Below are 27070 nucleotides of genomic sequence, written 5' to 3'. Positions count from 1 at the left end.
ATTAATATAGTAAGATAGTTAGAAGATGCCAATTGATTACCTAGGGCCCACCTCCTGAGGATTAATATTTCTACAACCACTGCATGGCCACTGATGTCTCCGTCATGTTTCTTACAAGGCAAGTATTTATTTAAAATAATATCCTGTCCCTGAGGACTAACTTCAACATGCCCTGGAGGCTCAGGACCACTCCCTGAGGCCATTCCCAGTGAGATTGTACCAAAGCAAGGGGCTGTCCAGTGCCAGTCACTAATTTTCTTTGCAGATTTTGCTCACATATCTAGTGACTGCAGTTCTGAAACTAGGGCCTCGACTTTGACATGACAGTAAAAGTACCAGGTTTGGCTCTGTGTATGGACATCTCCACAGCCAAACATCCTGTTATTTGGAAAAGCATTGAACTCCATTTGGAGTGGAGATTCTGCTCTAAAACCTCTCTATGGCCTTTTTATCTTGACATAGCAACACAGTTGTGTAGAAAATATATATGCTTAACTGCCATCAAAAATCTGCTGGTCATCTCTATCCCTTGTTGTCTCTTAATCATATTAATAAACCTAGTTGTCACTTCCTTCCTTTGTGGAAAAGCAAATAACAGAGGTTGAAACCTGTGCTGCTGGCTGCCCGCAGGAAAATAGTCTATCACGCTATCATCTGTGGAACTGCTACACTTATATTATGAACCTTTCCCAATTACAGCCATTATGCAAATGAATGCACACATTATTTCAAACACTCTGCTGCAGTACTGATTAATTAAATTATCAGAGTGGAACAATTTTAGCTAAGATGATGCCAAGTTTCAGATCTCACAGCTCTATGCACAATCACAGTGCATCAGAGCTCTGTACCAGGATTTCAAGAGGCTTTAAGAAGAAGGTTGGACCTCATCATCAGTTGAGTGGTGTGGAGGTACTCATGGTCCCTTTTGGCAGATCGGGAAACAGAAACACAGAAAAAGGTGGTGTCTTGGGCAGGGTTGGCATGAAGACCCAGCTAGGACTGCTAACACTTCATGCCATATCTTAAGCACAGAGCTACCCTTTTAAAGCCAGACTCCTAGGAGTGATGAGATGCTAGTCCCCGAATGGTTCACATGAGGAGGGAGGTGAGCACACTCAGCAGGAATTTGCCCACTGTCATAAAAAGGGGTTCTTCTCAGAGATTCAGAAAAATAAATCTCAGTCACAGCATTATCAAATGAAGTACTTTTTCCCATTTACGGAACCTCAAATGTTATGGTTTAAATTTAATTAACTACAGTACCTCATCAAATAGCACCAAAGTGGTTTTGATAGAGTGTCGAAATCTTAAGATATGAAAGACCTTGCAAATCGGTTAAGAAATCCTCTGCGTGAGAGATGGAAAAAGATGCTACGCTTTTTCCCTTGAGAGCTTTTGCAGCGGGGCCTGGGGGAGGCAGCCCGGCGAGGCTGCAGCGGGCAGCAGCAGGGCACGGCTGCTGGCACCGGGCTGCCTGCACCGCAGGTTGCTGCTGTGCCACCCCTCCTGGATGCTGCTGTGCCACCCCTCCTGGATGCTGCTGTGCCACCCCTCCTGGACGCTGCTGTGCCACCCTTCCTGGACGCTGCTGTGCCACCCCTCCTGGATGCTGCTGTGCCACCCCTCCTGGATGCTGCTGTGCCACCCCTCCTGGACGCTGCTGTGCCACCCCTCCTGGACGCTGCTGTGCCACCCCTCCTGGACGCTGCTGTGCCACCCCTCCTGGATGCTGCTGTGCCACCCCTCCTGGATGCTGCTGTGCCACCCCTCCTGGACGCTGCTGTGCCACCCTTCCTGGACGCTGCTGTGCCACCCCTCCTGGACGCTGCTGTGCCACCCCTCCTGGATGCTGCTGTGCCACCCCTCCTGGATGCTGCTGTGCCACCCCTCCTGGACGCTGCTGTGCCACCCCTCCTGGACGCTGCTGTGCCACCCCTCCTGGACGCTGCTGTGCCACCCCTCCTGGATGCTGCTGTGCCACCCCTCCTGGACACTGCTGTGCCACCCCTCCTGGATGCTGCTGTGCCACCCCTCCTGGATGCTGCTGTGCCACCCCTCCTGGACGCTGCTGTGCCACCCTTCCTGGACGCTGCTGTGCCACCCCTCCTGGACGCTGCTGTGCCACCCCTCCTGGATGCTGCTGTGCCACCCCTCCTGGACGCTGCTGTGCCACCCTTCCTGGACGCTGCTGTGCCACCCCTCCTGGACGCTGCTGTGCCACCCCTCCTGGATGCTGCTGTGCCACCCCTCCTGGACACTGCTGTGCCACCCCTCCTGGATGCTGCTGTGCCACCCCTCCTGGATGCTGCTGTGCCACCCCTCCTGGACACCGCTGTGCCACCCCTCCTGGATGCTGCTGTGCCACCCTTCCTGGACGCTGCTGTGCCACCCCTCCTGGACGCTGCTGTGCCACCCCTCCGCGCCTCCAGGTGGCATCTTGGCCTAGTTTATCCTCTGGAAGAGAACTGCAAATACATAACTGAGACACATTTTTTTGGCAGAAAAGATTTCTTCTCCCAGACATTCTCCCTCACTCCCAAAAAGGCAGTCCTGTATACTTCTATTTATATCTCCCCTTTTCATTTCACCTTTTGTCCCCTCTTTGAGAAGCGACTATAAAGCTGTAGGCTTTCTTACACCAAACTGCTTCCTGACATTTCAGACTGATCCCAGAGACTTCTCAGTTTTGTCTGTGTCACATTACATCTCTAAATTACCAACTTTTCAAAATGCTAATTAGCTGGGCAACAATAATGATGGCAAGCGTGACAACCACCTCTGCCTATTATTAACAATGGTTGCTATTTTTTGTTGTAAATCATACTCTGGGATAGTTGTAATTCTGCTAATTTAACCATTTTGGCCCAAACTCTCCACAGCAGTTGGCTGTGTCAGGCTGAGGGTCCCACATTCAGCCCAAATGGTCTCATCACCTCCAGGAATAAAGCAAGGAGTTTTGCACCAGTAGGACCCAGGTGAGGGCTTCCACAAACAGCCCTCAGGTCCCCATACATGGGAGCAAAGACCTGTCCTGTGGCACCATTGGTCTGTCAAGGATGGTGTTCCTTCAGAAAATTACCTGTCCTAGCCAGGTTAAAATCATTCAAACCACCTCAAAATGGTACATGCTTAGTAGAGGCTTGTATGAGAACAGAATGTAAAGTCTCTGCTAATTCATGCTCCAAGATGTCCTAGCTCTGTGGGACCTCAGAGGCTGCATTTCTCTTCCTTTCCCAGCAATGGGCTCCTCTCATGTTTTTCTCAGGGCACAGACCTGACAATGTACTTCCCCACTGCTGGCTGCTGTGGTACCCTTGGGTTGCTCACTTCAGCCCTGGAGGGGACTGTCTGGGATGGGTAGTGCCTGGGGAGGGTCCTCAGCGCCCAAGAGAAGTACATGAGGAGGGGCTGTGAGTAGTATTGGCAAGAATGGGGGATGGGGTTTGCCTGGGCAGGGAAACTTCAAGGAGTTGGAGAACAGGGTAAGGTAAGGGAGGGGATGGAGGACGTGGGAGGCTGGTGGGAGAAAAACCAGGAGTCAGGGGAGAAATGGGGCCATGATGAGAACCGGAAGCCCTGACAGAAGGTGTGGATATGGCTGCTGAGGAGGGCAGCTGGGCTGAGATGAGTCTGGGAGAGCCTTGGCAGGAGGGAGCCTAGGGCTGGGACATGTCCTGTGGGGCAGGAGAGTGCATGGGTAGAGGCTGGCACTAGGGCTGAGGGTGGGACAGGGATCCTGGCAGCAGTTATCTCACCAAGAGCTGGGAATGGGTCCATCAACACTGTCTCTGCTGTTAGTAAAGACCTAGGAATCCCAGCTGTCCCCTGTCTTCATAGCACTTGTCCTCACAGACAAAAGAAACACCTCTCCCACCCAGCTCTCCATTTACTACTGCTGCTGACCTGGAAGGTGCAGCTAAGACTCCTAACTACAATTAGATATTACATGATGGAAGTTCTGGTTTTGTTTCCTGTAAAAAAGCAAAATGATTAAAAATGTCATGTATGTAGATGCATAAAGACATCTATTACCTTAACAGAACAGGAATGTTTCACACCCATGCATCTGAGATGAAGAAACAGGCAACTAAAATTGCCCATGACTTCACTTTTGCTTCCATGCAATATAATCTTTCATTATATGATTAATCTATTAATCCCACAGGATGCCTGCCACATGTAACACACGAGATGTCCTGCTTCGGACATGAGTCAAGGTTCTGATGTGGAAGAAACATGTGGCTGCCAAAGCCACCCCATCTTTTCCAGAGGTTCGAAGATCTCTAGCAAGTGACCACAGTAAAACTCACTGAGTAGCGCAGGCGTGGGGAAAGTGGTTTTTCTGACTCCTCCAGCTGCAAAGCCTTGTGCTGCACTTTTCACAGCGTGAGAATCATCTCACGCACCGTAGTGGCGTAGGAGTCAGCTGTCTGGTCTAAATTACTCACATGCAGGCTCTCTGTCAGCATGCACAGACAGGCATTGAATAATATTGATCAGAACTGATCAGTAATTAAGTATTGGGTTCCGGCCTGGACACTGAGGAAAAAACCAAATACCAAGTATCTGCTCACTGAGCAAAATGCATGCATCCAGGACACTGACAGAGCTGAAGAAACTTAAGAAAACAGATCTACAAGGACGCAAATCAGGTTTGAAGGGCTAACCTCCAATCTGGTCCCATTTAGAGTGCTTGAATTCGGATGATTAATGAAAGCTTCTGTTTGTTAAAGTATGATGCACTAAGGACAGGTTGCAGGGGTCCAGTCCTGTGGCTCCAACTGGTCCCTTGTGTGTTAGGGATACACAGTTAGTTTTGTATGAGGATAGATAACTGGTGACAATGAAGCATCTAGCCCAGTTAACGACTGCTCTTGCTTATCGGTGGAGCTCTGTTTCTCCATCCTTTTACTGGCAGATTGCAGAGACCTGCAAAGTGCCTCTCCACACTACAAGATGGAACCTGCTTCACCATATTATGGTGTCTGAATCAGCAGCCTCAGAAGAACAAATCTCAGCTGGGTCTTTTACCCTTCTGCTGGAAATATTGCAGGATTCACTTTCTGAGGTGGTTTATTCTAGTTTCTCAGTCCTTAGGCAGGTATCCCACGTCAGAGAAGCACTTAACCTCGTGCATACACGTCACTGTTCAGTCAGAACTTACTCCGGGGGTCAGTCCTCTAGTATCACTTTCCAGGAAAGAAAAAAACCCTTCCTTTGCTTTCCCTTTTGGCAAAGGAGATATACGTGCACAACAAAATTGAAGTCAATGGGCGTTAAGCACATGCTTGAATGCTTCCTTGAATTGGGAGCTCAATTTCTAATGTGGCAGTGATTTGTAGAAAGGATACATGGAAACATGAAGGCATCTATTTTAAAGGTCAAACTCACTGCTCCCATCTTATTCAGCTGCACTGTTGTGGTTACAACTTGCTTGAAGGCTCCATGAAAACCATAGAAACACAGCACAGATACGCCAGTCGTGACAGTTAAGTCTGGATGCGACTGTTTTATCAGAATATAACATGGCAGAATTAGTGCCAGTTACTATAAGAGTCAACAACGCGTGACTTGTTTTACTCAGGTTTGCACCTGGGAACAGTGCCAGGCAGCAAGGGGAACATGACTCATGCACACACACATGCACACTCAACTCTCCTGTTTTGCGTAATGTACAGTCATATTTTCTTCAAGTGGGTGGTAAGGAAAGTATTTTGCTTTGGTGCTGCTAGGCAGACAGCATCCCCCCCCCGCCCCTTCCACGTGAACCAACAGTGTTGGTGGGTGTGGGCGAGTCTCTGGCCCAGGGCTTGCCTCATCACAGCGCATCCCTGTGCTGGTCCTGTGACTTGCACCAGCAGCAACTGGATGGAGCAGTAGGTGGAAAAGAGCATGTGGGGCGCTCGCAGCCTGATGGGGTATTCACTTCACAGTCAATCACTGCAACACGAAGTGGCAAGGACACCAAGGACACCACCTGGGAAATTTCTCCGCTCTGCCGCTCGGACTGTTGGATGCTTTATGGCAGAGAGCAGATGCAGGAAGGTGGTTTTATAAACCGACAGTGGGAAACTACACCCAGAAGGCAGAGACGGGCACTAACTATCCCAGAAAACCAGTTAAATATCAAGGTTAAATGATGGGAGAGCTAGGAGCAATTTCCTTTCTAATCCAGCCATCCATAACCAGTTGTGGAATATCAAGTAGGATAAGATAGAATAATTGTTTTCTTCGTTCTCCCCATGCACAAAAATTAAATGAGAGTATAAACATTAGCAGCATCTCTGAGAGGGCGAAACTCACTTCACCTTCCTGTCTGACTGGCTGCAACTCCCACGAAGGGACGTGCTGCCAGGCAGCAGAATAGGCAATTCTTCCCTTAAATTGTGAGCATTGAGCCATGAGCAATCAGAGCCTTTTTATGTACCACTGATATGGCTAGTGGCATGACCAGTAGGTTTGATCAGTAGCCTGGATGGGGCGAGTGCTAGAGCTGCAAGCCAGCCTCTGTAGGAGAAGTAGCAGTGCTCTGCTGTCTGCATGAGCCTCCTTTTGAATGCCGTAAATATTAAGGAATGTGCTACTTCTTCCAACCTTTCAGTGCTCTGTCTCTATGCGCACAGATGGGCGTTGGGAGACAGAAAGCCAAGTACAGCTAAGTGCACTGAAATGCTTTGCAGCTTTTTAAAATTTCATCCAGCATCTGAATCTGTTTATCTAACCTTTTTTTCCCCTCTCCTCCCTTTTCTTTCTCAGAGAATTGCTCCTACTGTGCAGATGAAATGCACCAAAATGCAAACAAGCAAAATATGGAGCTGAGTGACGTTGAAGGCGAGTTCCTCCATTGCCAGATGTGAAAAGAACAAGTGGTTTGAAAACCATAATTTGTTTTAAAAAAAATATAATTTGGTTCTTCTGAGCAATTTGATGATTTAATGAGCACAGATGGATGTGGGATGAATTTCTAGGAGACAAGTGTTTAATGTATCTGCTCAGATTATTCCAGGACTAAGCATTATCCTTCCTAGTGCATGAAGGTAATTAATATTTCCCATTATGGGCATGAAAAAACCCATATGATCAGTTAAGGAATGCAGATACACCAATGATATGGAAGTTAATTCATAAATCAATTAGAGAATCTTGCCTGCTGTGTATAATTAGGGTTACTTCAATTATAGCTTATTTTTGGATTTAAGACTCAGGAATTAAAGTGCTTAAAATCAGAATAAGTTCCTTACCACCATATACTGCAATTGGAAGTATTTACTCAGTTTTAGCAGTCTATATCTGTTTGCTCTGTATCTATTTACTCTTCATTCCAGCATAGTTGATCACATGCAGCTAACCCATGTCCCTCTGGTTCTATTCTGCCACTTAAAATTGTCATCAGTTAAATGTTTCACTGTCTGGGCCATCCTGAGGTGAACTGAGAAATTTGTAGGATATGGGACTGGCCCTGGCATATCAAATAATGGGTCTGGACTTCCTTACAGTAAAGCTTTGAAAGCAGCACCTCAACAGGCAGCTCTGGAGATGTCAGGGGATGTTCTTCCCAGCTTCTTTTCATGGCTACATGTAACTAAAGGTGTAGCATTCCACTGATTTAGTTACACTGGTGCTAAATCTGGTTTATATTGATTTAGCTTTTCTTATAGCATTAATTTAAACTGGTGCAGACCAAATTAAGTGCGCCTAAATAGGGACTGGTTTTTCAATCCTTTTACTAAATTGCTTTTTCATGGATTTTAAGGACAAGAGACTACTGTGATAGTCTGCTCTCACTGCCTTCATTACAATGCTGAAGGACTTCCCTGCATTTATTTCTGCTTCAAGTTTAATAGCTGTGCTTGAACAACAGCATCTCTTTCAGATGAAATGTTCAATCTAAAGTAAAAATATTCCCATGTCTGTCCTGTCTGCAGTCTCTTACAGACCTACCAAGACATTCCTAAGCCTGCTCTTTATCAAGTGTACCACAGCTCCCTGTATCACTCACTGCAACGATATAGTTCTAAATCTTCCATTGTTCTTATGATGATTCTCTAAGGCCGCTCCACTTTGCCTCAGATTTGGATCTTCTGAAATATACTGTTATTCTGTGTTCTCCTTACCAATGTGTTGAATTAGCTTTGTACCAACAGGTCTGTCCTTTTCATCACCTACCTCCCACTTCAGTCCTCTGTTCTGCAACAGCGGAGACTTTATGTTGAACAGTGCAGGTACAAAACCCGACTCTTTTTGGTCTACACTACAGGCACACGCAATCATCTTCTAGTGATTTCTGACCTAGAGTTAGATTTGATGACAGTATATCGGTTTTCAATCCACTTAGTATCTGCTGTGTCGGCTGCGTACAGTTTACTCAGCAAGGCATTTTATGGTAACAAACCAGATGCCTTAGAAAAGTTTAAATATATTATCATGTCATTGTTACCCTCCCAACCAAATTTCAACCTGTGTTTAGTAAAACACTGTAAGGTATGAACTGTCCTATAGGATCCCTTATTATGCCCTGAATCATCTGCTCCATGACCTCAGTTAGATTCAGGATCAGGTGGTTTGCCCAGTCCGTTCCCTTCGGCTTCTTTCATACACTCAGTCAAAAAGTTTCTTTCAAATTTCTGGGACTTTACTATCATTCCAAAACTGTTTTAAATATCAACTCCAGGGAGTTCCCTAGACCGCTTTTTGAAAACTTTTCAATGGTTTTGTATAAAACATGTTCTCCTCAATCTCGTTTAGAGTGAAAAGCATTTCAATACCATTGTATCAGTGCATTATCTGTTCCCTTCCCAGTCCTCAAACCACAGCCTTGTAGAAAATATTTACCTGAAGCCACTGTGACACTGCACATGGAGACCCAGTTCTTTTCTCTACCTGTCTCTAGTCAGTTATCTCTCTCTCCACCTGCTGTTGTATTTTGATGTTCCTAGTCTACTCTTTGTGGGTTTGCAAGGCCAGTTACTCTAAGGTTTCAAGCAGGCTGCTGAAATGAACTCCAGAATCACTGGTACATTCCTCTCCAGAAGTGAGCTACATTTTTGGTAACGGGTCACTGAAGATGGCAATACCTGTAAATATCCTAAACAGGAAGAATTTGAAACAGTCCCTGTTACGGCAAAACAGGCCAGAAAGGGCCTTGATGAGCAAACACATCACCCCTCTTGCCTCTAGGCAGGAAACACCACATGACAACTTAATAATTTTGTTAAAACATAGGGATATCATTTAAAAAAGTGGCCTTTGCTAACAGCATTTACACCCTTTGGGCTGAGAAAGCTCTGCTGTCCTTCATATTTAGACCAGGGCTGTAAGGTGTCACGGACAGGTGCTGCTCACCACTTTTTTAATCCATGAACATTAAACCTGCACTGTGTGCCAAATGATTTTCAATGGCAGGTGCATGTAAGCCCTGTCTTCCTAAAAGACAGCTGAGTCACCTACAGTCAATCCACACAGCAGCAAAACTGCAACAGCCCTTGAGCAAGTTGAACTTGCAGCCCTCCTCCAAATGCTCCCTGAAGATGCAGGTGACATCAGGAGATACTCAACTTACCTTTCCCGGGGCAAAGGCTTGGGCTCTGGCCGAATAGCTGCCATGGAAGAGAGGGGCTGCCTGGCAGGAGAAGGGATGGAAAAATTCAAATCCAAGGAGCCTGTTTTCCTGTGCAGAGGCTCCAGCCCCATGGCTCCCTGCATTTCACTCTCAATAGGGCACGAGCCAGCTCTGCCGTGGCTGGAGAGGGAGGAGAGCTCAGGTCCCACCGCCCCTTGCAGGACTCCTTCAATGGCTGCCTGGGGCTCGTGTGTGGGGGACACAGATGGTGGGGAGCGTGACTTCTTTTTTGTTGATGCTCCTGCTAGAAGTTTCAGCAGTCCACTCTTCTTCTCCTTCTGCAAAGGAACCAAAGGAAATATGGGCAGTGAGCAGACATACCAACTCCATTTTTCTTTTGGAAAATCGCAACGTGTGTGGCAGAGAACCTCCCAAAACTGTCATGACTAGAGATGGATCCAAGTAGAACTTGAGCTTTTGGTAATAACAATCCTGTGAAAACCCCTCACCATCCAACAGGGCTTTAACTCGTTCAGCAGAGTAAGGACCTAACATACTGCAAAGATTATTTCTACTTGCAAATCCACCCAGGCAGTGATCCTGTGCCTTTTGAAAGAAATAGTGCAGTTACAGTGGGACAGAAAAGGTACAAACTTCCCATGCAGAGAAGGCAGCAATCAAAGTGCTGCTCTCGCCCTCTCTCTTCCAGCAGAATCCTGTCTCTCAATACAGAAATTCCCCAAAAGTAACAAATCAGACTTTATGGCTAAAAGCTTCCACTGGGGAGCACAAGGGTCTGAGGAGAGATTTCAGATCCCAGCCCACTGCAAAAGAAACGCTTATCTTTACTGCCTCATTTACGACCTGATGCAGATTTACTGTAGGGAGAATGGAGGCGCAGGGCAGTGGTTTAATAGTTCTATCCAGCGTGTGCTCCTTTTCACATCCTGCATCACACAGCTGTACCTATTTGTGTCTTCCTCCCAGAAGTGGGTCACCTCTCGTGTCTTAAGGTAAAGGCATTGCCTTGATGTCTGAAGATAGATCACAAAATTCACAATTGGCAATTGCAGTGGCAGTGCATGGAAGGTTTCAAAGTTCTACAAGGGCTTTTGACGCAGAGGAATGAAAACAAGATAACCAGCACCCTTTCAATTAATGTGGGGAGAAAAAAGAGTTCAGCCTGCATTACTGAAGAAACACATCTGACCTGGTGTGCTTTATAGCAGTGTGAGAAATCCTGCTGCACATTTACCTCAAGCACACACAAACACCAAATATTATGTCCCTCAGCTAGAAAGGGTAGAGGGATTGTGTGCAGAAACTGGCCACCCTCCAGCACATGCAACCAGCAATGCTGTGCAGTAAATTTTCCATTTTTTTTAAAGACACAAGAAGTTTTACAAAAGGTCTGTTAGATTTCCTCTTCTGTCTGAAGCACAAGCCATCACCCAAGACTATCTTCAGAGACTCAGGGCTGTGAAGTTTAGCTAGATTTGATAATTTGTTCTATAATAGGATCCCAGGGGATAAAAATGAACCCAGCTACTGCAATACTTATGGAACAGAAACTCTCTCTCTATCTTCAAGCAGGAACACTCTTTGGAAATACAACCCAGTAATTTATTTATTCTCTGTAGACAAAATGTCCCATGCAAGGTTTAAAATTATGCTCTTTTATGTGCTGACTGCTGAAGTAATTTCTCAAAGCAGCTTTAAGGAATAGGAGGGCTACAATAAAATAAACATAAGCTTTTAGAAGATGGTTGGATTTACTGCAGTAAATGTACTTGGAATATCTGGTATCTCTGCTCCCAAAGTTCTTTTTTGCACTCTTTAGCTGTTACAGACTGGTAAGAAAACAGAAATACCTTAGATGTTTAAGACACGGAAGAGCTAAAAAGAAGCACAGTTGTAATCACAGAGACAACGTCCACTGATTTTTGAAGAGCAGAGTCTGAACTACGCTTCCAGATCTCAGTCTCCTGCATACCACTGGTTCCAACTATATGTTCTGTTTAAAAGGGCGTTTGTCACTTACAGGATGAAAGGATCCATCCTGCCAAGATGTTCATCCAGGCAGAATCCATGGAAGCTAAGGGAGGCTGGCCATATGGCACCATCAGGTCAAAAATACTCAATAAATTCCCCTGGAAACAATAGAAAAGCAGACTAAATGCCCCTGACAAACATCTTTCCCCAGTGGGAAGGGACCTTTGTGGGAGCTGTAGTAGGTATGCACGCTGGAATTCACCTGAAACACCAGAAAAATACATCAGTATTTCTCTCATTCTCTAATTAAGAAATATTGCTGCTGTCATCATTATATCAGATTTTAAAGCTCTTCATGAAATTGCAAAACTCATCTTTCCCAGTAGCACACTGAACCAATAGCTGCAATGATCCCAGCATACTGTGTCAATACGCATTTGAAGGTGTCTAAAGGTCAGTGACAGAATACAATAGCTATTGTGGGGCTCTGGAGAAACCACTATTGTGCAGCAGTGAGCACTTTGAGCCTCTTTAATTGGCAGCTTTGCACATCCAAAGTAACTATGTGAACTAAAGCCCTGTATAATGAACAATTAATATTCCTATGTGGTAGCAGCTTTTCTAATTTTTGCTTCTAATTTAAATACCTTGGCAAATTTTCATTAGAAAAACCTTGTGTGACTTAGAGCACTTAAAGCATAGAAGCAAAAACCTTTGGAAAGAAGGGGATGCATATATTCACACCCATCTGCACATTAGAAAGCAGATGAGTCTGACAGTCATTCAATTTTGTTTACAAGAATGGCTTCCACTCTACATGGTTAGCCCTGGCATAAATTTCTACGCTCAAGCTATATCCCTCAGATAGCAGAGAGCTATAATGAACTTACTGATGTACCCTTTGTTCTACTTTAACAAAAGGAAAAATAAAGAATTGATTTTTAGCCCTTAGTCCACTGTCCATTTCACTAAACTTTTGAGACTAAGATCAATGTTCTTTAAACAAAGAGGATGACTTACTTCAATTGCTTAGCCTAGTCCTTCTAGTCAAAACCTGAGGAGTCCCGTGCTTCCCATCATGGCCCTGGGCAAAATATTTAGAGGTGAACTGATACTAGCCACTTCAGGCACCTGGAGATTAGACATTACATCCAGGTCTTTCTCCCTTTGAGTCTGGCAAATGCTCTCAGCCTTCTGGTATCCCATTGCCAGACCCTCTGCCGATGCTGCTCAAAGCACTTCAAGCACAGCAAGGACTGTCAGGAGCTGATAATTTACTGTGATGTCTCTCATGAAAAACAGATTGGGTTTGAACTTTGGTTGATCAGCAATTCAGCCTAAACCCCTTCATGCCTCCTCCCTCCATCTGTAAAATGGGACAAAGTTAAAACTCCTCCTCGTGCCATGGGACTTTGTTAATGACTTCAGTGTTACAAAGCTGTGCATTTCATTGGGAGTAACCCGTCCTTTTCCAAGGCTTTAATATTAAAAATAGGAAAAGATTCAGAATGGGATGTTAGTATGCAGTCCCAGTTGTGATTTATTGCAAATGTCCAAGTATTATGAATTCATTTAATATTTAGTGTAATAGCAGCCATCCTTCACCAGAAATTAATATTTATATGGCTGTCTGAGACAGTCCTTTCTTCAGCAGTTTCACTGTAAATCAATGAAGCGTTAATGGGCATAAATGCTGTAGAGAAATCTACACTGATTGGTTACAGGCTCTGTGGGTTTTCAAAAGAGATAAGAAGTTTACAGAGGACATATCTGATGACTTTCAGGAGTTAAGTTTTTGAATGAAAAAAAAAGTATTACTTTTTCCATTCACAGATGTCTGTTTTATTGTTTTCTAGGAAATCTGTAATCTACAGAATCAGCTTGGTAATTATTGAGTTTTCTTTGTCTAGTAGCTACATTTCCAACTGACTGCAAACTGTGTTTGACATCCCTACCTCCTGAACCTGCCAAGGTCAGACCTTCACATCTGTGTTGATGGATGGATTCACAGTATGGACAGCACTTCTCCCATCTCCTGGTTACTGCCCACATGTTTAACTGAATTTAAATCGTCACCTTTGTTGCTCAGGTTTTATTCTAGGACATTCAGAGTAAAAAATTTCAAACCATTAATTTCACAAGGAACAATACCTTGTTAAAAAAAAAAGGCAAAAGAGCGAAATTAGCTCTTTCAAATACATCTCAGGCTGCTTCTAGTTAAGCAAAAAAGGACTGTGAACATAGACAGTATAGGCAGGTCAGAATTTCTTACTTCTCTAGTGAAGCCTACGCTTGAGACTCTGTTCCTATGGTGTAGCACGAAGGAATCTCTGTGGAAATAAGTCTCTGGAAGCACAAGGATGAGATCAGCAGCATTGCTGTGACTCTGAAGCATGCACCTGGGGAAGCCAGCACTTGGACAGGTGTGAGTTCCCCTCAAGATCTCACTGTGGGAACATTTGGAAAAGTGAATACAGTCTGAGCTTAAGAACTCACGAAGGACTAGATAAAAATTAAAGTCTCAGATATGTAAATGTTGAAATATTTTGCTTCACAGTAATTGGGGATGATTTTTCCCATCATTAATAACCCCACTTGAAGATAATAACTAGCTCTTCTTTCAGCTTCAGAGATGAGATGAGCACAGAAAGCAGCTACTTCCTTGATGACTGAGTGGTAACGGAGTCCCCTGTCTGCAAAGTAATAATCATGCCATAATCCGAATACCAATTATACGTACTGGCTATATTAATACAGATCTTCTTCTTCTTCTTTTTTTTTTAACCCACTATAATAAACAGAAAATTCTGTTTTAGTTTTCTTCATCTGCAACTCCTAATACTTAATTTCCTACCTATTATTATTTCCTCATTAAATAAATGAGGAAACCTTACTGCAGCTGATAGAAAAACTGGCTCCAGCCATTGAAATGAGATAATTTCTCATGCAACACCAGTTACATCAATAGATAAGAGAGCCGGAGGGAGAAAAAAGGTTTCATTTAAAAAGGAAGAAAAAAGAAACAAAACTGTTTAAATGCTGCCCTGAGCCCTACAGAACAAATTAGGAACTCATCTACCAGTCAGTACCCCAAACCACCACTTTTATTGCTTGTTTAACATGGTCAGTACCTGTTTCAGTAAATTTGAGTTAGTGTCTGGAGAACAGTGCATTTTTATTCTGATTCCAACTTGGCTACTAGTGATTGATGCTTACACTGAAAGAGTAGGTGGTACTTTGGATTACGTCTTTTAGGACAAAAGCTATTCAGGTATTTAAATCTGTAAAATTATTTGACCCAAGATTTCGATAATTATTTACAAAGCAGATTATAAAAACAAACCAGCATAATCTCAAAAGCAAGCTTCAAGTCTGGAATGTCTTTGGATATGTATTTATTACTTGCAGTTTGCCACTATTTCTCATGAAACAAGACAACAGTAATTACTACACAATTCCTTCTGATTTTAGGGTAAGACTAGTTTTTTTATCATGTATTGTATAGAAATATTTGCCAAAGATTTAGTTTTTAATGGAGACAACTGCTTCTGGCCAGAAGTCGATCATTATAATCTCAGTATACAAGCTCCATGCCGAGGAACAAAAAGGATTTTGGGATCATAATGTCATTAGCTTTTAGATCTCAGTGATAGTAACATGCATACATACATGCACAAACATATTAGACTGCTGATCACTAATTTGAAGATAACTAGTATTAAAGCCAAGAGAAAATAAAATGTCTTGCAGTTAGACCTGATTCGGAATTTCAAATGTTTTGAAAACAAAACTGAGAAGAAATTTGTGTTCAGGTCCCAGTACAGCAAAGCACATAGGCACTTCATCATGTGGTTTTGTTGAACTGGGGCAGATGCAAGGCCCTAGAGACTACTAAAAGACATAAAGAGGTAATCTAAAAACATATTTTCATATTCAATTCAGATGGAATATTAGATCTTTCAAGCACTGGAACAAAGTTAAAGGCTAGCTTAAAGGCAAAAAACAAACCCCAACCAAAACATGTAGAGGAAGCAGAGAGTCTCAGCTATTATTGAGCTTCCTGGAGGCTGCTGAGTTTGTAACAGGCAGAAGGTAAAAAGGAACGCTAACACAATTAACAGTGAATGAGGGACAGGTGATCTGCTATGCTGATACTGTCTTTTTTCTGTGTTCAATGGAGGGGGAAGCTGGTGGATGGATAGTTCTGTATTTCATTGCTTTTCCAGGTCTGGTATGTAAGGAATAGGTGATGGTTATGCAAAGGATGGAAATTTGTTAGGATACGCAACTTACTCCATGCCCCAGTAACAGTTCTCAGTGATATTCTTTTAGTGGCAACAGCTGAAACAAAACACCAGTGAACTGAAAACTACTGCTGTGATGAAGTAACTTGAAATCGTGTGCTGATAAAGTGAAATGCAAGGACACCACCAAAGAAAGTGATAAAACTACGGTTCTCATCAAGACTGTGGCAACACTTCCACTTACTTCCAAGCACCCACTGTCTCTAGAACTAAGCTCAGCTGGATGTGTTTTGGTTCTGATTTTAGTCCATCTCTTCCTTTGAAGTGTGAACAACCTCTCTGGGGACACAAAAGAAGGGAGTAGGCATGATATCCTCACACACATTTGACATTCAGCTCCCTTCTTCACTCAGCAATCCACTGGATGTTTGATTATCCTACAGCAAGTAAGGGAACTTCACACAAAGCACTGAGATCTCCCCTTCTCTGATCCGCTCTCCTGCCTCCAGCACAGCCTATACAGAGAGGCACAAAGTATGCATACTTTCCCTGGGGAATGTGGGGTCCCATCTCATTTCAGGAGAAAACTCAATCAAGGAGTTTCATGCAAGTGCTTCTAGTGTGGTATGCCCAAGCATTCCTGCTCAGTTGTATAAAAAATCCACATCCTTTATTTCTAGAAGGGAACCTTGGTACCCTGCAGAGCTGGGCACATGCTGTGGAATCCTATGTGGAAGCAGGTAACTTCCTCAGAGTGAAAAAACAAGATCCAAGCCACTTTTTCCTTACCAGTAACTCCTGCTGGCTTAGTGTCCTAGTTTTGGCTGGGATAGAGTTAATTTTCTTCCCAGTAGCTGGTATAGTGTGTTTTGGATTTAGGATGAGAATAATGTTCATAACACACTGATGTTTTGGTTGTTGTTCAGTTGTGATTAAGGACTCTTCAGCCCCTCATGCTGCTCTGCCAATGAGAAGGCTGGGGGAAGAAGAAGTTGTGAGGGGACACAGCCAGGACAGCTGACCCAAACTGGCCAAAGGGATATTCCAGACCATATGACATCATGTTCAGTATATAAAAACTAGGGAGAAAGCTGGCTCGGGGCCACTGCTCAGGAGCTGGCTTGGCATCAGTTGGTAGGTGGTGAGCAATTGCATTGTGCATCACTTGTTTGGTATATTCAAATTCTATAATAATATTAATAATAAATCCTAATTATTATTCAAATATTAATATAAGTTTTAATAAAGATAAAATACTATTATAATTACTATCATTATTATTATTATATCTTCCTTTTCTGTCCTATTAAACTGTCTCTATCTCAAGCCATGAATTTTACTTTTTTTTCCAGTTCTCTCCCCCCATCCCACTGAGCAGAGGGAGTGAGCAAACAGCTGTGTGGTGTTTCGCTGTCTGCTGGGTTAAACCATGACACTCAGACACCTGTTCTGCTTGTCATATTTTGTGAATCCCATTTTCTAGACAATTAATTCTACCCCCACGTTGAATGGGAATTATGAATTCCAGTGCAAAGCATGAGCCTTAAAGCTAATAAACCTTCATGCTCAGCAAAAGTTAATGCCCATTCTGAACCCGGCCAATAAACAAATGCAGTGTGCACTCTGGGAATACAAGGCCCAAGTGTTCCCATTGACTCTGTTCTGCCTGACACAGAAAGGGAGTCACTCCTAAAACCTGATGCTCAGCAATGTCAAAAAGGCAAGAGAAGACTGAGAATTGTTAGGAAAGCTCTAGAGAAAGAGTTGAAAAACATTTGTAGAAAACAGCACCGTGGGAAGCCCTGCCATGCCTAACTTCCTGAATGTTGTGTCCTATTCTGGCCACTGCATCTGGAATAGGGTATTGCAGAACTACGAATAGCACAGAGAAGGGCAGTGAGGACCAAGAGAGGTGTGAAACAACAACCATACATTGGAGATGCCTGCTTGGAAAGCAAACAACTGACAGGAAATATGATAGTGGTCTACAAAATCCCTGTCTGCTCCGAGAAGGTAACTTGGGAACTGATGGGTTATTTCCCACAATACAGGAATTAAAGGGAACCTCATGAGATTATCAGGCAAATGGTCAAAACTAAAAAATAGGAAGCACTTTTTCACACAACACATAATTAAATAGAGACTTAATGCACACAGTATCGTGGAAGCCAAAAGTAGGAACAGGTTCAAAGGGGATCAGACAAATTAATGGAGAACAGACCTAGCAAGGGCCATTAAAAGAATGGTATGGATCCAACCTCTTCTTCAGGGAGCCCCAACAGGTAAATGAAACAGCACTTACAGCATACACAGGGTGACTTCACCTCACTACAAAAGAGATCATAAGAACAGTGAGAATTATTGCTATGATTAAAAAAATCAGCTATTTGGGCAAGAGCATAGGAAACAGGACAAAGCCAGGAATGAGCCCTCCCCTGTGCCCTCCCAGCTTTGGGAAATCAGTTGTTCAGAGACTTCCTCAGCTGCAGGGGTCTGAGAGAGGGCAAAAGGCGCCCGGCAGGATGCAATGTCAGCCAAGGAAGAGACACAGAAGGTTGGGAACTGCAACCCCAGAGAACTTTCACAGCCCTGCAACTGCTGTTTGGATTCCTCAGCTCCATCTCTGCTGTGCAAAACATCATAGATCAAGGGCTGCAGCACTCACTGCACCAAGGAGAAACAAAAGTACTGGTGATGGGGCTGACAAAGCCTATTGCTTCTCAGAGCTCAGCTTGCTTCCTAACCTGGCACTGCACTGCCTTTGTACATACCAACTGCTTCCTTGGAGCTACCATAGGGGTCTCCTACATAATGTTGCACCATGTCTTGAAGACCTACCCTAAACTGAAGCCCAGCAAATGTTAAACCTTTGCTTTAATACAAATCAAATATGAATAGATGATTTAGGCAACTGTGGTAGACTAACTGTACTTTCCAGAGAACTTAAGCAAAACAGCTGGACAGACTATGAGCACCCTTCTGAAACTTTAGGTTAATTTATTCAAACTAGAGGAGAATCTATCACAGCTTCACTGACGACACAGGATTCTGAAATGAGAAAAAGATATACAAATACATTAACCGTTAGACAAACTACTTAGTGTTTTTAAACAGGATGATTTAAAATGACTGGTTAGCTTGCTGCTGCTTGTCTCTCGTAAGGAAGTGAAAAAGATTTATTGGTCCTGGGGAGCACTGGGAGCAGCACTCATATTTTGCAGAAAGCCAGAGCAAGCACACTCATTGAACACCTGAATGAAAAAGAATCAATGACAGAAGTCAGGATGTGCTTTGGCATACTCTAATCTTACACGTAGTTACCTCTGGCTCTCCCCATTCACAAGGGATGGATTTAATTTCAGAAGCAAACAGTTAAAATTGCTTGGTCTTGCTTTGTAATCTTATTAAATGAGAGGCAAGTGAGACTTGTATTTTTATGGAAAGCAGAAACATGTGGGTAAAAGGTTTGGATTAGTGGAGGTCATCTTGCCCATTGTTGCTGATGTATCTATTCCTGCTTGGTTGATACTGTTCCACCAGCTGTGCCACCTCAGGCTGTAATTTCAGCACTTCCAACAAACTAAATAGTATTGGGCTGGCCTGCACTCAGAGGGAAGATTGCTTGTGGAAAATTCAGGCATCACAAGAGGTATATTCTTCTCTTCAAAATCAATTTCCCATGGAAGAGAAAAAGGGCTGTCTGTGGGCAATGAAAAATTGTCAGCATTTGTGTGTACCAGGCACTGGAACACATTACAGTGAAGCAATTCCTGCAAACAATTCATCAGTTCATATAAGATGCATTTAGCTAGAGACTGAGGAGTCAGCTGAGACTGACAGAGCATATCACACCTGCACGGACTGTGGCCTAGAGGTGACAAAAAGCAGAAGCTCCTCTTGCTCAGGAAACGTATTTCTGAAAATCAGCTGGGCTTCACACTGCTGCTGGGGGAGCCTGGACTGGGTGAGGAGCGGGACTGAGAGGTGCCCTGACAGTTCTCAGATAGTCTGACATTGTAGATGTAGGACCTTGACACCATCAAAGCCACGAGCATGAAAATTTCGCTCTCTCTGAAGGCTGCCCTCCAGTTTTGCCAACTCCCACAGCATCAAATCTGAATATCCAAAAAATTATTCCTACTGTATTAGGTCTTGCCCCTGCTCCCTCCTGCCCTCATGAAAGCATATTTCAAACAAGGCAAGTGATACTTTATTAGCATCGAGAAGAGAAATACCAATGCACTCAAGCCAGTGGCTTCTTTTCTGGGAGTAAGGGGAATCAGCCTCTCAGCACCCATGGGAGTGCAGGGAATCCCAGCTGCTCTGTTTCCATGGGCTTCACAGGCCTCGCTGTACCCAGCAGCCCTGCACAGGGACAGAGCCATTGTCCGGTGCACTGAGGTGTGATCAGTTATCACGGTGCATAAGCTTTGCAGACAAAGCAGCTGAGGTTTCTGCAACCTCCCCCGTCAGCTGTGCTACAGGCATTTCAGTCCTACTACATTTCCAAGTGATGCCCTGTGAATTAGTCCTGGGACACACTGAGGTGGCTGAAGTCCTTTTCTCTTACAGGGTTTAATTGATCACGTATACTCTTTAAAAAAATGAAGAAAGAATCCCAGGATCATTTTAAAAGATTGCAAAGTAAGTGGCTGTCGGTGTAAGAGGAATGTCCAGGCATGTAAATGACAATTTCTTTGATGAAGTGACCAAGGCACTGTGGCTTTCTAAATGTCACAACACTTGGCTTGTAATTACTAGTAAGCTTTGCAATAGCAAAAGGCTTGGTAGAAGCTGCTCAAGGCCTGGCAGCATTTGTAACAAGAGCATCCTCTCTTCATCAAAAACTGAATTTCACCTGTTTTCCTAGTTTCATCTTTTTGTTATTTAAAAAACAAAAATGGAACCATCAAAGACCATTCGCTAAAAAATCCCCTCCCAATTCCCTTAAACTTAAGTCAGGTATTTAGGAGTATAAAATTCCTCTTTCTTAAATTAAAGAGCTAAGCAAGAAGAATCATCAGTGAGAAATAAAGCTAACCAAGGGGAACACACTGTGGCTTTTTTTCCTTTTGTATTAATCCTGGTTTTACATTGCAATCCTACCTCTCCATTCTATCTTCCCTTACTTTGTTTGTTACACCCACTTCTTTTTCCCTGACACATGACCTGTAGGTATGATCATATAATTAAATGCAACTGAGTTTCACCGATTTAACTAATTACCACCTGTCAAGTGTGCCACCTAAGCCAGTGTTCCCCATTTCCTCATCCTACCCCAACTGTGAGAGAACACGTTAGCTCAAATGTCAGGCTTAACCTGATTTGGGTAACCCAAGATGTCTGAGGACATGCTTTATGCCAAAACTGTTAGTAGGATAATTTCAGTGGTGCAACCAGTGAGCAGCATCTCACATAGGTTACACACATAGCCAGTCACATCTGTAACTTAAGAGGTCTCTGGACACAAATTTGTTGCTTGTCTGGAGTGGGCTATGCAATGAGGCAGTGAAATCTGCTTGGTGTTTTCACATGCGACTACTGCAGAAATAATTAGCAATGACAACACAGATAGAGTGTATTCCTCTTTTATTATGCTAGCTAGTTGACTGATGCAGAAGAGGTCAGTGTGACCTGAAATGAAAGGTGGATTCTGCCAACTAACAGCAAGAAATGGTCAATTTTAACACACAAGCTCAAAATGCCTCTGTGAGATGTTGGTCACATACACCTCACATCTGAAAGATGGAAACTATAAAGATAAAATCACTACTGCACTGGAGCAGAAATGACAGCTTTGTCATAATAGTCCATCTCTGAGCCCACCTACCATAGATGAAGATGAAAAACCCTTTACACAAGTCAGATAACAGCGCAAGATTTCCCTTTGACCGCAGTTATTGATTGACTGGTGGTCTGTACAGACTGACAGCCTTTCTTATTTTCATTTTAGCAAAAACAGTGTGGGTAAACAGTGACTTAGAATTGTCTCATCTTCAATTTGATCATGGCTGATTGGAACGTCTCTGCCTATAAAGATAACAGAATTAGTAGTCCATTAGTTAAGCAATCACGACTGCTATTCAAGCTCCTGTACTATGATTACTTTGCTCTATCTGACAACCTTCTCACAGCAGAGCAGGCAATATGATGAATATCTTGCACAAGTTTGTTCTTTCAACTTCTTCCTGCTAGGACAGCAATGTGTGTGTTTGAGGGATCTGTTCTAGTCTTGCACTTTCCCTCTTTTTAAGTCAGCAGCATACATGCAAGAACTCAAACTGCAGATAACCAGATGTTACCAGTTGCCTTGCAATGTTTTCCAGTTTATGATTTTCTGTAAAACCAAGAGGACATTTCAAGTAGGTACCAACAGGGCTTGTCTCAGTCCCGCTGCTAGTCAATCTTTTCATTAGTTACTTAGTAGGTGAGCTAGAGAGTGTACTCCTAAAACCAGCAGTGGGCACTGAGCTGATCAAATCTGCAAGCAGTTGGAAGGTATACTGGTTTCAGTTGGGACAGAGTAGGCTGGGGGCACATGAGAAATTGGGAAGGGACACAGCTGGGGCAGCTGACCCCAACTGACCAGAGGGATATCCCATACCATATGATGTTGTGCTCAGCCATAAAAGGTGGGGGAAGAAGGAGAGAGGGGGGACATTCAGAATGCTGGTTGTCTTCAAAAGTCACCATTATGCGTGACGGAGCCCGGCTTTCCTGGAGATGGCTGAACACCTGCCTGCTGATGGGAAGTGGTGAATGAATTCCTTATTTCACCTTGCTTGCATGTGCAGCTTTTGCTTTACCTATTAAACTGTCTTTATCTGAATCCATGAGTTTTCTCACTTTTACCTTTCCAATTCCCTCTCCCTTCCCACTGTGGCAGGGAGTGAGCGAGTGGCGGTGTGAGGCTAAGCTGCCTGCCAGGGTTAACCCACAACAGAAGAATAAGCAGGTAAGAATTTGGAACAATTTTCCTAAAATGGAGAAATCCTGAACCGCCATGGTGAAATCTGCAAAGACAAGCATTGACATGCTACTGTTAGGAAAGAGAAATCAAGTGCACAGATGCAAAATGAGAAGTGACTGGCCAGCCAGCAGCTCTGCAGAAAGGGACATGGGAGTTACACTGGATCACCAACTGGACATTAAATCAAGATGCTGCTGCAAAAAAGATGAACTTCATCTGGAAAAGTATTACCAAACATTTAATATGTAAGCCACGGAAAGTGCTTATTCCATCCTAACTGGCACTAACAAGGTCTCAGCAAAACTCCACACTGGGGCACGGTTCTTCATGAACCCAGCAAGCTGAAACCTGCCCAGAGGACAGCTGAAAGTGCAATCAGAGGCCTAGAAAGCATTACCTGTGAAGAAAGGCTAGGAACTGGGCTCAGTGAAGTTGAAAGAAGACAATTCTTGAGGACTGAACACATTATTAGTTCTCTGATAGGTGGGGCTGTCAGGAGAAAGTTGATCAGCTGTTCATCTAGAGCAGGACGTGAAGAAGCAAGATGAATTTGTAACCATAAAAGACTCAGGACGGGTAACAGGGAATTTTCTGGCTCCAGGAATATGAAAGGACAGGAACAGATTGCTCAGGGAAGTTGCAGAATGATCCTAATTGAACGATTTTCAGAAAAGTTAGACAGATATCTCTGGTGGTTAGTTGGCATACATCTGATTTTCTCACAGCTGGTGACTGGAAACCCATCCCAGGCCTGTGGGGCCACCATCCTTCCTACCTTCTCTGTGCCCCTTATCCTGCTGGCCAGCTCTATCTCTTGGCCAGGTTGCACCTAAACCTGCCAACCAGGAGTATCTGGCTTAGATTTAAAACCTGCCCAGAAAAATTTAAAAAGTTGGAAAATCAGTTCTTGCTGTCCTGCTCAAAGCCTAGCTTACGTGTTTCCTTTGACACAGAAGGCACCATTTGTGGACAGGATCTACCTGCCTGACCTTCCCCCTTTTCTGTCTCAAAACTTAAGATATGAAGAATAACATGATGTTGTACAGGAGGGAATAGAGATCTCTCAAGTCATCATAAAAGCCAGCTACTTCCATTTGAAAATATACCAGTTCTGAATTGATTGTGAATTGTGACTAAAATCTACAGCGCAGGAAACCTACCTTACTGCAAAATAAGTTGGCCATGAACTCACATTAAATTACTTCTTCTCTCCCTGGGGCATCTGGTGATGAAGTCCAATGCCAGTCTGCTGCTAGTGTGCTGAATACAGTGAGCTGTGAGTGAAGGTTAATATTTTAGCTTCTGTAGTCTTAAGTTACAGAAACGTACCAGTGAATGTTAACCAAGCAAAATATATGCAAAAAAAGCAAAGCAACAGGTTGTGTCCTGCCTTCATAATGAACCGTTTTTTAAACGATTCACTGGTTGACACCCTATATTAATTGATTGCAGGCAGCCTGCAGATGTAGTGTCTGAAAAGTAACTTTTGCATGGTGTACTTTCTGAATTTCTGAGACTGATCTCTTCTCCAGAGGCCATAATAACAGCATTTTTTCCCCAGTCCTTCAGAGACCAGCACTGGCTCCATATCTTGACTTGGTCTGAAGGGAATTACTGGATGCTTGAGACATTCAATCAAAAAAACAACAAACCAGACTGACTTTAAAGTGGCTTTACCATTTGGCAAAAGAAAAGCTGAGGGCTTGTGAATGTTTCTGCTGCTACTGCAAAATGAAAAATAAACAAAAATGTACAAAATGACATAAATATCCCTTTGCTATAACTTGGGTATGCCCTCGAGCTATATGACAAAACCAGAAACGTGACACAGGTATCTGTTGTCTGTTATAATGAGCTGTTTCTACGGTACTGATGTTTGTCAGAAACTGCAATTTCATTAGAATTCTTCTAACAGAGCTTAACGAAGTATTTCTACATTGACACTAGATATTTTAACTCACTTATTACGCATAACCATAGAGAAAACCAGGAAAAATACCAGTACCTGTGTGACCAAAAATAGAAACATGGGCACTGAAAAGTTGACTATAGCCAATTTTCACAGGAAAGTTCAAACTTTGCCTCCATAAAACAACGGCATTGGCACTTGAGATACTTGTATCTCAGTGAATAATCTCTGTTGCCTCTTGGTGGTTTAAGACTTACTGGACGCTGAATTCATAGTTAGAAAACCACAGAGGAAAGTGTGTGTCCTGGACACATGTGAGCCCAAGATGCCACCAAGTCTGACACGTTACAAGTTGTTTCATTGTTTTCAAGGCATCCAGCTTCTTACTGTGTTCTTCTGCTGGAACAGTTTCATCCTGCGTGTTTTCCTTCCTGGGAGTGGTGGGGCAGTGGCAGCACCATGCCAGCTCTGTGTATTACTGCTCCAAGGCAGAAAATGGAGGACAGGGACAGGCACAGCATTCACATTCCATTTTTTTTTTCACCTGTGCATGGGAATTGGGAGCTTGACACGAGGGAATGAGGGATCAAACCATGTTCTTCAGGAATAGGGCATGGAGAGGGCAGAAGCTGTGATGGGATGCTCAGCTGCAGAGTTATGTGGTCTGGGCTGGGGCCTGGCCCCTATGATCCCTCAACAGCCAGACTGTGTCAATGTCTCCTATCGGTATCATGAGAGTGCTTACATGTCACACGACTAATCCAAGGAGAAGCTTGCCATCCCCTCCCACAGCCTGGCCCCATTCAGCCATCTGGTCCTGTGTGATTCCTTCTGCAGGCAGGGGAATGCCATGGGAACGCCAGTGCCGGGATGCTCACACACAGACACGCACATGCACTCGCACACACACACACGCCTCCAGCCTTCTGCTTCCAGCTCTCCCTTGCGTGCTCTTTCTTTTGTCAGTCCTACTTTCCTCCCCAGGCAGCACTAAGGATTTAGTAAAAGCCCATGGGTCCTCTGTGTTATAAAATCAGCTCCTCCTCAGGTGCCAGAAGAACGCTGCGCTTTGGCATCCAAACAGCTTCATCTCAAGTTAGTAGATAAACTGAATTTCCTCTTGAAGCTAAAGCACTCTCCATCTTCTCTTTCCCTGGATCTGCTTCCCCTTACGGCCACAGAATGCAGCACAGAACCACTCAAAACAGCATTAGAGAAATCCACTGTGGACACTTGAGAAATCCTGTGACAGCACTATGAGGCAGATAAGCAGAGGCAGGGGGAGAGAAGAGAGAAGAGGAATAGCTTTCGGAGAGTGCTTGGCAGCAGTCAATGCTTGAAATATCTGTGGGGAGTTTGAAAGCATTTCCTAACATCAAAAATGTGAAGAAGAAAAAGAAATTTTGATCAATGGCTTATTGCCCTTGATCTAAGCAAAAGAATCCTAGCCAGTCAGAAATAACAAAAATCTGTTTTATTGTAAAGCTGAAGTTTTCTATGTTTTGACAGCTGGGCTCATGCTTTTGGCTGGGTTATTTGCCAGCCTTAAAATACTCATCAGCGAGTTGCCAGGTTTTTGTCCTTTCAAACTGAACTCTAATGATGAGGGAGAAGGTGCTGGTGAGATTTTAAGCACGAGTTCCCCGTCCTAAAACAGAATTTTGTGGCCTGCATTTACATGACCAGAAAAAGAGGTTTCTACTCCCTGGCCAAGTTTCTGGTGAATCACTTGCTGGTCACAGAGCCAAGATTTGCTTTCTGGAGCATGGGAAGCAGTGGCTCATTTGTGATGAAGACAGCCCCCTCGCCTTTGTTGAGAGGAAATGGATTAACAGTACATATTCTGTGCACAAGTCTTGAGAGAACTGAAATAAAATATTCCAGATTAAAGCATCCTTACTGAAAACAAACTGGAACACACGTTAAACTGAAAAGTCAAATCTGACTGAAAATGGTCAGTGAAATGCTGGTGTTGGTGGTTTCAGGACCAACTCAGATGTTTTACAGAGTACCCAAGCAAATTAGTGTCACAGAACTTACCCTTTACCTTTTTGATGCAAACATTTACACTACTATTCTAATGTTGCTTCCTCTTAATGCTTTCTATATTTTGATACATTTACTCTAAGAACTCAAACCAGGCTTTTCTGCTGTTGTGCAATTTGGGCATTGTTTTGCATTGCTTTAATTTAGCCACTTAGTTGTTATCATTCCATTTCATACCTGTACAACTTAGGGGGTTTTCTTAGGTGAACCAGTTACAAAGTGAAAAACACTAAATCATTTCATATCTGCTATGAAGACTGAATTCCTCTTCCAGAAATTCAGGGTCAGTCATACTGACTTTGTGTCTGAAAAATCTACTTTCATCAACTCTGTGCTTAGCTTCCTTT

General features: G+C 43.6%; 1 protein-coding gene across 1 annotated transcript in view; it reads right to left on the bottom strand.

The window, feature by feature from the left end:
• SH3RF3 (SH3 domain containing ring finger 3) overlaps nucleotides 1–27070 on the bottom strand; it is a 259308-nt gene that overhangs the window by 5413 nt on the left and 226825 nt on the right. Inside the window, exon 9 of the mRNA XM_055802734.1 lies at nucleotides 9563–9900. Coding sequence (XP_055658709.1) covers nucleotides 9563–9900 — 338 coding nt within the window. The remainder of the gene's footprint in view (nucleotides 1–9562; nucleotides 9901–27070) is intronic.

Source organism: Falco peregrinus, chromosome 4 (assembly GCF_023634155.1).
Source record: "Falco peregrinus isolate bFalPer1 chromosome 4, bFalPer1.pri, whole genome shotgun sequence".
Lineage (NCBI taxonomy): Eukaryota > Metazoa > Chordata > Aves > Falconiformes > Falconidae > Falco > Falco peregrinus.
Note: the sequence above shows the minus strand (reverse complement) of the source record. Positions and strands in the feature narration are given on the sequence as shown.